Source organism: Buceros rhinoceros, unplaced genomic scaffold (genome assembly GCF_000710305.1).
Source record: "Buceros rhinoceros silvestris isolate BGI_N320 unplaced genomic scaffold, ASM71030v1 scaffold16003, whole genome shotgun sequence".
Lineage (NCBI taxonomy): Eukaryota > Metazoa > Chordata > Aves > Bucerotiformes > Bucerotidae > Buceros > Buceros rhinoceros.
Genome location: NW_010404347.1, coordinates 20,615 through 31,671, shown reverse-complemented (window position 1 = coordinate 31,671; position 11,057 = coordinate 20,615). Strand labels below are relative to the sequence as shown.

At 45.9% G+C, this 11,057-nt stretch overlaps 1 protein-coding gene across 1 annotated transcript in view; it reads left to right on the top strand.

Annotated features, from left to right (window-relative positions):
* The first annotated feature begins 181 nt into the window (after positions 1-181).
* DMAP1 (DNA methyltransferase 1 associated protein 1) overlaps positions 182-11,057 on the top strand; it is a 28,475-nt gene continuing 17,599 nt past the window's right edge. Inside the window, exons 1-6 of the mRNA XM_010133372.1 lie at positions 182-332; positions 3,003-3,094; positions 3,703-3,898; positions 8,201-8,359; positions 9,460-9,627; positions 10,580-10,765. Of these exons, the coding sequence (XP_010131674.1) occupies positions 231-332; positions 3,003-3,094; positions 3,703-3,898; positions 8,201-8,359; positions 9,460-9,627; positions 10,580-10,765 (903 nt within the window). The 5' untranslated portion in view covers positions 182-230. The remainder of the gene's footprint in view (positions 333-3,002; positions 3,095-3,702; positions 3,899-8,200; positions 8,360-9,459; positions 9,628-10,579; positions 10,766-11,057) is intronic.

Below are 11,057 nucleotides of genomic sequence, written 5' to 3'. Positions count from 1 at the left end.
TGTGTGTACCTTGGTAGACTTGTGTGTGTGTAAATATATATATGCGTGTATGTATGTAGATATACGTGTGTATATTTATATGTATATACGCATATGCGTATTTGTGTGTGTATGGGATAGCCCCTACGGGAGGTGCATGTTAACCCCGGCCCCCTGTTTTTCCTCTCTCCCCCAGAGCTGGAGGGGACGGACAAGACGGTGACAGAGAAGGCCGGTGGGCAGGTGGAGAGATGGCGACAGGAGCAGATGTACGGGACATACTGGAGCTGGGCGGTGTAGAGTCAGAGAACACGGGCACCATCAACAAAAAGGATATCATCAACTCAGATAAGGTGAGCTGCAATGCCCTAAGGGCCACTGCTTGCTTTCTAGACACAGACTGACCTTGTATGTGGTGTCTGGAGCAAGGAATAAGCACGTGCCTACCATAGTCCATTTAGTTTTGCCCTTTTTAGGAGTATCGGATGATGCCTGGAAGGCCCCGCTTCTGGGTTCATGATGTTCTTAGTTAACTGCACTGTGGCATTTTGGGTGATATTTAAGGTGGAGCTGTGTAAGTGATGTCCTGGTGAGCTAGGTCTGGCCCCGGGACAATGTCAGCTGTCTCTGAAATACCTATTTTGTGCAGTAAGTGTGCAGTATGTTTACCATCTATCCCCCAAGCAAATGAAAACAATATAGCACAGTCCTGGTTTAGAAGAAAAATAAGTTGTCTGACTTGATTGAACAGTAAATGTCTTCAAAGCATGGGAACAGCCCCTGTGCGGGGAAGATGCTTGGCTGGTGTTTGTGAGAACTGGGACATGTTGCCTGTGGGAATGTGGGCAGGCTAGTGAGCTCTGTTAAGGATGTATGCTGTCATGTGCTGTTTTCTGTGTGGTAATATGCTATGGTATGTTGTTGCCTTCTGTATTTTAAATTCAGATAAGATCTTGGCTGTCTCAAGCTTTCTGAGGTGTTGGGAATGTCAGTTCCCGAATAGTTATGAGGTGCAAGGTGCTCGGAAATGAGCTGGGCAGATGAAATCCCCAGGAGCTCTCTGGTACAGAGATGGTACAATTTGAAGTAAAGCCTGCATATTTGTTTGGAAAAAAGAAAAAACCCAACCCAAACATATGCAACCACCCCATCCCTGAAAGTACTTCCTGATTGTCTTTGTTTGCCTCCACTGAAATGTTTGTCTCTGAAGAGAAGCATGGTGGTTTCCTGAGTGTTGTGCTGAGGCTAGGACACGTAGTAAATCACCTGTTGTGTCTGATGAGCAGCTCGTTGGCTGTATTCGGCCTGCAGTGTCGTACCACTGAGTGTTCAGAGTTGCAATTTGTTTGATTTAGATGCATTTGTCTGTTAGCTGAGAGCTAAAGGAGTGCTGGTAACTGTCTGTCTCTCTTTTGGAGCAGAGAGAGGGTGAGACAGATTTCTCCTCAAATTTACTGTAGTAGGAAGGGGAGGGGCAGTGAGAGGTTTCGGGAGGAGCGTGGGAGGCCACTTACAGCCCTGAGTGAAACAATCTGAATTTCTTCAAAGTACAGAAATTAAATCAAACCAAAGGTATAAGCCATTATCGCGTGGAGAGAACAAAATTGCTAACGACAGTGGAGCACTTGCTCAGGAAATAGATCAGTTCTCAGTTAGAAAAGAAACAGATTGATGTCTTTAAATCACTAGAGAACTGTGAAGTGCTTTCCAATCCATTAGTGACTAGGGATGTTAAAATAAAAATTACTAGGCATAGAAACATGTAAATCAGGAGGATCAAGTAATTTGTTCTCAGCTCCTGAAATAGCTCCCTGAGCTGACCTCTGGCCTGCTGAAATTAACTTTTAATAAATCTTGGAACTTTGGGGGAACTCCAGAAGCTGGTGTTTCAAACTGGGTGTCTGGTGACCTGTGCGTAACTGCCTCGGCTGGCCTTACACCACTCCTGGACAAAGTGATGGACAAGCCAGGAGAAAGGTGTTTGATTAGGAGTGAGAAGGTCCTAATAAAATGAATGTCTGTCGTGAAGTTTTATGGGAAGAAGTTGTAGTCCAAGATGACAGATATTATTTTTTAATGAGATTTTTAATTTTCTTGATAAAGGTGACTGTAGGGATGTAATACAATTTATGATACAATGTTAGTTTTACTGCTGTAAAATATTCCAATTTAAAAGTCAGTAGAGATAAGGTAAACAAGTACTTAACAGCAGAGACATGGCTAGTAGTTAGAAAGATGGTACAGTCAGACCAAATGCTCTTGAACACTCAGTGATCTTGGCCCACTTGCATAAAGCATACCTTGTTAATCTGGCTGCTGCGGTATCTACCTGAATCCAAAGCCGATTACTTTATAAACTTGTGCATGAGGTATGAGGTGGGCTGTGTCTTAGAAGCTGTCAGTGCCAACAAAGTTTAAGGGGCCAGATTGAGCTGTCTACACTGAATTTCTGGTATGAAGGAGCTATTTATAAAAAAAACAACCCTCTTTGCTTTATAAACAGGGTAGCAGAGGTGGGAACAGGGTTTACCTTTTTAGGTGACGCTGGTAGTTTTGACATGGGACTACTGCAAGGGCTTGACCACAACCTGCAAAACCTGAAGTTGCCGCAGAACAAAGTGATAAAAACTAAGAGAGGATGGGCAGACATTTCTTATTATTTTCTCTAAAAGGCAGAGACTCACTTAATTAAATGCATTAATACCCTTGACTGAGAACAGTGTTTTTCTAGTAAAAAAAGGCTTAGCGCACCAGCTGCTGAAAACTACAGCCAGATGTTCAACCTGGAATTTAAGTGTGTGTTATCAGCAAGGAGTGTCTGAGTGCTGGTCAGCGCTATCACTGAAAGCGGGCCCATTTTGTCTCTCAGTGTCTTCCACCAGGAACAGGCCCTTCCCTGGAGAAATTCAAGGTGTCTAGAAACAGATAAAAGTGAAACCCATCACAGGGCGCCATGTTACGTAGTTTTATGTTCCCTCAGGTATTTCTACTTGTGAATCTAAAATGCAGTTCTTTTGTTTCAGAAAAAATCCAAGAAATCTTCAGAGACATTGACGTTTAAGAGGCCGGAAGGAATGCACCGAGAAGTTTATGCGCTCCTCTACTCTGACAAAAAGTAAGAGCTTACAGTCATCTGTGCAGGTTGTGGTGGTGGCCTGGGCAGGGGGTGGCAGCGCGGCATCCTCCTGAAACCATGGGCAGTCTCGCTTCCTGGATCGATTCCCCTTTGTGCTTGGCCCATATTAGACAGTCTTGGACAGTGCCTGTCTTCTTTTTTTCTAAATTTGAGGGGTTTGCTCTGTGTGGGAGATGAATTAGGTACAGGCACAAGAGTGTAGTGCAGGCAAGGTAGTGTTTTTATCCTTCTGTATCCAATTTTCTTTTATGTGTAACTGGGAATAGCACCTGCTTTTATTTCTGCAAAAAGAGTTCTGCTGCAGGCTGTGTTTAGCTTATTACGGATTGTGCCCTTGCCTCAGAGGTCTCTTGCATAGTTTGCTTTCCAGATGGTTCTGTTCAAACTCACCCGTGCTGTGTACCCTGTCTTCTGAAAGCAGGAAGCATTGCAGTCCGGGAAGTGCAAAACCTGGAATAAAGCTTAAACTCGGGTTTTCCCTGCCTTAAACATCGTGGTGGCAGATCCCACTCTGAGTCTGAAATCTCTTTGGGTTTGTCCTGGGCTGCTTCTTGCATCTTGTTAGCCAGTGCTTTTCCCCACCACAGGGATGCACCTCCGCTGCTGCCAAGTGATACAACTCAGGGTTATCGAACAGTCAAAGCAAAACTGGGGTCCAAGAAAGTCCGGCCTTGGAAGTGGATGCCTTTCACCAATCCAGCTAGAAAAGATGGAGCGATGTTCTACCACTGGAGGAGAGCAGCAGAGGAAGGGAAGGACTACCCTTTTGCCAGGTTCAATAAAGTAAGTGGGAGCGTTTTCAAATAAAAGCATATAAATAGCAGCTGGAAAATACTCTCCGGTCAACTTCTTGAATATCCAGAGAGGAAGTTGGTCCTTTCAGCAAGTGAAGGCTGAGTTATATTTGGCAATTGCCTTTTAAACTGCAACCATGTGACCACAGACTATGGTGACTTTAACTTGTTGAGGCTAAGCAGGCTTAGTACGTGGTCAGAGCTTGCTAGAGCCCCCTGTGTTTCAGGTGTGATGTCACTGATTTGGTGACTCTGCCATCTAACTCTAACGTTCTCCTCCTGGTTACAGACTCTGGCTTCTTAAAGATACTCTGTTCTGGGTGGCACGTTAAAGTCATAAGTCTTGTTATTTTGCCCAGTATGAAAAAAATCATTTGAGCTTTGTGGCCATAAAGCTGGCTTGCAGCCTCTTGGGCAGATTCCAAGACGAATCCAAAGATGCTGAATTATGTCACGTTCCCTCTGAAATTGCTCCTGTGGTATCAGTGTGGTGCAGTACCCTGTTCTTTGCGTCTTATATTGAATTGTCACACGTGTTGTTACAATCTCCTGCTGTCTTTTGTCCCAGATGTATCTGCTCTGAGTGTGTGGGGCTTTCATGTGCATACACAAAGAAAACTGTAACAAGATTTATACTTCAAAGTCAGGACCTCCAGAGTAAGGAAGGAACAGAGTTAGGGTGCCTCCATAATGTAACTTAGCCTGCTTCATGATGCAAATCTGAAGGGGGGAAAAAGAAGTTGTGCTAACATGGTTCCTCAAAAGCTCTGCTTGCATGTAACTGTGTACAACATTTTAAGTTTGTAACCTGCGGAGCATCAGCTCTAACAAAGCCTGGCTGCCTGCAGAGTTAAGTGGTTGCTTGACCTTATATGTTAGAAGGCTCGAGTTCTGACTGATGCTTTTTCTCTGGCTGGGACAGTGGTAAGAGCCTCCTGGAGTATCTCTTCTCTGATGTCTGGGGTGGAAGTCTGAAACATGACTCAGCTGAGGCACCTGCCTAACTGAGTGAAACTTTGGGAGTGTAATTGTCTCTAAGACTCTACTGCTGTGACAGTTTTTGGCAGAGTTCAACTGAGTTTATCAGAAGGGGCCACACATGGGTGCTGTAATTATGCGATTCTTGTTTCCTTAACTTTATCACGTACCATGAATTGACAGTCAGAAGAGCCTTCAGCAAGGCTGCAACCTTTAGATTAGTGGTACAGACCTCTGCCATCTGTACATGCACAAATACGTAATATTAGGAGCAAGTTGTTACCCTTGTGGATCTGTGGTTGGGAGGGTAGAAGGCACTGACGAGGAGTTCTGCAGATATGTGCTATGTCAGAAGAATTTTATATACTTTTCCAGACTCTTCTGTGTGTTCTTTCTCACATACTTGATACATCTGCCCGAATCTCTCTCCCCTTGGCATGAGCCCATTTTGCTGTGTAATCTGTCCTACTGGTCGCTCAAGCTCTTTAACCTGGCTCTTGCGACACTGCTCAGTTGCTTTACTTTCCTTTATGCTTCTAGTCTCCAAACCACATCCCTCATCTTCACTGTGAGATCCAAAATGTAAACTTAGGTTTCAGTGTGCACTGAGCCTTGATCCAGGATGTGAAACAGGAATATAAAAGAGCTTCACTGGTGTCAGAGCAAAGGCCTCTTAGCTGATATTCTGTTCCTGGCTACCATTAGTAAAGACTTAGAGAAGGAGCATGAGAATGGGGCAAATATAGAGCATTTTTTCCCCCTAGTTTCTGATGGTCTTTGGCTTAAGGATTTCTTAACTTGGATTTTGTGTTTAATTGTTCTTTCTAGGTAAGTTAAGGGCAGAAAGCTGCTTTGTGAACATCCCATGTTAATGAGTTCTTGAGGTTAATTTTGTGTGGTGTTCAAAGGTGTTTTCTTCTGTTCATTTTAAACTGCTGCCTTGGGGTTTCATTTGGTGCCTCTGAGATCTTGTGTTACGTGATGTAGTAAATTGTCTTTGCTATGTCTTTGTTTTTTCCATAAACTGATGCACATCTTCCCTTCTGTTCCCTGTCTCAGGCTTGTTGCTCTCAAATACCCTCTCTTTTGAAATGGGAGGACTAGGTGCGGGTGTTACTTTTATGGAAGCATTGTGGGTTCGTACATTGGCTGTGTTTCTCTTTATTTCCCCTCTTCATTTTTACTGTTCACTTTGTGTTTTCACAACTGCTAAGCCTTGTGATGATGTTTTCACAGAACTATCTCTTGGCTCCGGGATCTTTTCTGAGCAGTTTCAGGTAGTTTAATGCCCATCATTGTGCAAGTTCATAGTGCGAAATGTAGGACTGAGAGGAGTTTTCTGGGCCATCGAATCCTCTTCTTGGCCCTTTCAGGTCCTGCACCATCCAGTCCCTTTTATAAACTGATCAAATTCCTTTTGGAAAGCACGTGGATTTTTCTGCCCCCATGCTTCCTTGAGAAGCTGTTTCGGGCTGTCTCTGCTCCATTTCTCGTTTCCAGGTTGAATTTTCCGTGTTAAATTCGCATTTCTTTGCAATCCAATTTCTTTGTCCTTATTTCGGTTGTTCTTTCATTCCGGTGAGTATTCCTTTCATTTCATCTAGCATACTTGAAGGCTACAGATTCCCTTTCAGACTTCCTTTGCTAGGCTTCTTTCTCTTTCTCTTCCAGTCTCCTGTGGGAAGACAAGTTCCCCACCCTCGTTGCTCTTCTGTGTCATTGTTCGGATTTTCCTGCGTCCATCTTTCCTGCACAGGGGTCAGTAGAGCTGTAGTCGGTATTCCTGCCAAGGTCTTGCTGTGCAGCTGAAACCCTGCCAGTTTCTGCTGGAAATCCCTCTCTGGGGGCCGCATTTGCATTTTTGTGACTACGTTGCATTTGAACTTTATAGTCATCCAGCTCTTGGCTCAAACTCTCTATCTGATGAGTTCTCACCTTCTCACTTTACAGCAGTTCTCACCTGAGCAGCCACAAGTGGGGCTGAGGGAGTGTTTTGGGGACTTTGCTCTCATCCTACTCTCTTCTCTGATCAGGCATCCACCACCTTCCCTTCCATCCGCTGCAGAAGGTCCAGCTGGCTCCTTTTGTGTATATATGCTACTCTAGAAAATATCTTTTTTTCTTGATGTACATTTTCCTTATGTCTTTATGGTGTCTGGCAAGGTGGCATTTCTGCTGGCAGAAGTGGTACTTGAAGGTTGAGATGCAGCGCATCCCCAAGAGATAGGCTTCACCTTCAGGCTTCCGTGTCTAGAGTGATGGAAGAAGGGCAGTAGACATAGAAAGGCTCAGAAATGCTCTTTGGAGCTGTATGGAGTTCATGAGGATGACTTTTCTGATGTAGGACTCAGGAGGGCATATAGGTGTTGAAGCATGTATGCTGCTTGCGTGCACACTTTGTTTTCTTGTGGAGACAGGACCTCCTCAGGCTGAGCAAAGTTCCACGGCAGGAGTGGTGGGAGTGGGTAAGGGAGGAAGGCACAGGCTTATCTGCCCTTTGCTTTACCATGTGCTAGGACTTCCCCTAATGCAGTAAGTGTTATAGTATGTTCCTTTAGTACTCGTGTGATACTTGTGCCCTGGGTAGAGCCCTTGCAGAGCAATTCCAGACTGGGGACAGCGGAGTGGGTTTGGCCTTTGAGGCACCTGGAACACTCTGAGAATTGGACTCGAGTTTGGCCCTGTGGCTCTGCTGGAGAAAGGGTGGATGAGGAAGGGAGGGACAAAGCTGTCTGCCAAGTTTATGTCCCTCTGATGTGCAGCACCCAGCCTTTCAGATCTTCATGGTACTGTCTGCACCAAACATGAAAAGAGTGGATTGTGTGTCAAAGCAGAAGGTGTACTAAAACCTAGGAACTACTGCTCCTTGCCTTTCTTGTTCTTCCTGTACACGTGAGCATGCCCCAAGCCAAGTAGAGTCGACTGTCAGACCAGTTTAGGTCAAGGTATTGGTGCTGCTATATGGGAGGAATGCAGGGAGGCTGGGTGAGCCTTGGTTTCACTGTCACGTTAGCCTGGTAATTTTGAAACCTGTAGTCAGGATGTGGGTTGCTGATTTCTGCCTGTGTCAGCCGCCTGAAATAGGCTTTGGTCTCTCAGGCAGTAGTTCCTGGTAGGTTCCCTAGAATGTCATGTTTGTGGCCTTGAGATCACACCTTGCTCCTTATCAAGTCCTCTGCCTGCGAGGTCCTGGCAGCCGCTCCTGACAATGTGCTGCTGTTGTTCTTGGCTGAAGTGTCTTGTCCCTTAGCAGCTGGCAGCAAGAAGGGCAGTGCTGTGAGAGAGCTACCATGTTTTTCTTTTCTCTGCATAGACAGTGCAGGTACCTGTCTACTCGGAGCAGGAGTACCAGATGTATCTCCATGACGATGCGTGGACCAAAGCTGAGACAGACCATCTCTTTGACTTGGCTCGGCGTTTTGATCTGCGCTTTGTGGTGATTCATGACCGCTATGATCACCAGCAGTTCAAGGTGAGTCCCAAGGGCCAAGGTGCTGCTAGCAACCTGCCTCTATGGCATGTGCAGGGCTCACTGCACTGCCAAGACCAAATTACCCTTTATATCAACTTAATTAGGGGAAATTAATGAATTATTGGCAGCAAGGAATATTGAATTTCCAGCACACGGCATTGCTGCTTGCTTTGTTTGTAATTGAATCCACTGTGACTTGTGCTCGTTCCTTGATGTGTTTTATTAGAAAGTTAGAAGGTTTGCCCCTGCCAGAAGAACAGCTCAGTGTTCCTTGAAGATAAGGCAGCTGGGGAGTTTGTTTAGCTGATCAGGATAGGTGTCCTGGATTCCAGTCTAGGTCCTGGGAGAGGGATCTGCTAATGCTCCCTGGGGACTGGGATTTTTCCCTGGTGCTGCTCCCAACTTGTGGTCTGATCTGGTGTGGGTTTCTGTCATCTCTCCTGTGAAGCAGGGACCACCACTGGTCTGAAGGTACAACACTGGTGTCATGATTGTAAATCTCCTGGACTGGTTCCGTGTCTCCTCGTGACAGAAGGGAATGATGTGACAAAACAGCTCCACATGCTGGAGCTTTTTGTTGCCCTCTGAAATGCTCACATGAAGAGCCTGTAGCACAGTGGAGAAATGAGAGTCTGCCCAGCTGGGCAGCCCAAACACCTTTGGTTCTTGGAGTAAGGGAACACAGCTCAGACTCCAGTTGTTGCAGCTTGGTTATGGCTTGAATGACCATTGCCTGGAGCAGCTCAGAGGAGGCCTCCTATGTGTTTGTCAGATTCCTGATTGCAGGTTTTCATCTCTTGAAGAGAGACGATCCTTTGCATCTTTTTATCTGGGTGAGCTTCACTGCTGTGTTGTCTCTAACCCTCTGGTGGGTGTTTCTAAAGCGGTAGATGTGAACCCACGACAGTTAACTCAGGCAGTTATTAATTCCCTCTTCCCTGTGGTTCCACTGGGACTGGAAAGGCTCCCTTCTGATCTTCTTCCCAGGCACTGTGTCGTACCCTATCAGACGTACTTCAGCCAGTGGTCCTTAACTGGCTACTGTTAAAGGTTTTGCTTGGTTTTGCCCTAATGTTTTCCTCCTGTGATGTCTTCCACAGAAAAGATCAGTGGAGGACCTGAAGGAACGATACTATCACATCTGCGCCAAGCTGGCTAACATTCGTGCAGCTCCGGGCACAGACCTGAAAATTCCAGTCTTTGACGCTGGCCATGAGAGGCGAAGGAAGGAGCAACTGGAAAGGCTGTACAACAGGACACCAGAGCAGGTAACTTGGGGAAGAGAGCATCACTGCTCCACAAGATTTTTGATAAATTGAATCAGTAGGTGGATGAAGTAGGCCATGGGGTGGGAAAGGGAAGGAAAGACTGGACAAGAAAAGAGTAACACCTAAGTGCTGCTTTTGTTGTTGAGTTTATTCTGTTTTAAGGGATACAAAAGGACAGTAACCGAGAAGTCTCACTGTACAGGAGAGAGGGTTAGGTGAGCCGAGTTATGGTCTCTGGTAACTGCCAACACCACCTCTGTGACGCTTACTGTACTAGTCCTCTGACCTTATGAGTCCCTGAGCCCAGTGGGGAGAGAATTATTTTCTTGAGAGTAAAAATCTTGCCAGAAAACACCAAGGACTTTAAATCTGCATGTTTAGTTCTCCTCTCTGTTGAAGCTCTGTAATGGTCCCAGGGTTTAGAGGTTAAGGAACTGTGTGTTCCCCAAAGGCTGGGGAAGAGCATCCTTTTCTGTAGTAGTTCCCTCTAATGACAAGTTCAGACATGTGACAACTCTGCTGTCCTTCCCCCATTGACAGGTATGCTAATACTAGGCATAGCTGCTCTAGGTTCTACATGCTGTGCCTGGGGAGGGGGGCCAGCTTTTCACAACACTGCATTTGCAACTACAGTGTATTTGGGCTTTTTTACCCATCTGTCTGTGCTCTTGGTCTTGCTGTCTGGATGTGGGATTAGTCATTTCTGGATACTGCTGAAGGGTGCATCATGGATGTTGTGGTACAGTTCCTACCAGTATGTAGACTGGCATTGCCACGGATGCAGGGTAAGGCTATGAAGCATAATGTGCTCCTCAAATCCAGGGTATTGGGCAGGGAAGCTTAAAGTCTTTCCCCGGCTGGCCCAGAGCAGAACTGTTATCAGTAGATGGCCCCCTTGCCTTGCTAGGCCGCCTCTGCCGCTCTGAATGCGTTTACGTGCTCTGGTCTGCAGGTGGCAGAAGAAGAATACCTCATCCAGGAGCTCCGCAAAATAGAAACCAGAAAGAAAGAGAGAGAAAAGAGAACCCAAGACCTGCAGAAGCTCATCACAGCTGCTGACACCACCACTGAGCAGAGACGTGCTGAGCGCAAGGCTCCCAAGAAGAAGCTGCCACAGAAGAAGGAGACAGAGAAGCCTGTAAACATTTATCTTTTTTTCTTTTTATTTATTTCTTTCCCCTGCTGATGCTGTGGCTGGAAAACGTGTTTCCTTCAGCAATCCTATTGGGATCAGGCTCTCAGCTTTTTTGGGGGGAGTAGCTCCTGGATGCCTTCTGGCCCATGCTTTTTTGCTGATGTCCTTTGGAAAGCAGATTGGTCTACGGCAGACATTGTCAGAGTGCTCTGGTCTCTCTTCCACTTGAAAAACGCTACTTTAAGTGCTGTTTTCCTTTCCCTCCCTGAGAGGTGGAATGAAGTTATGCCAGCCA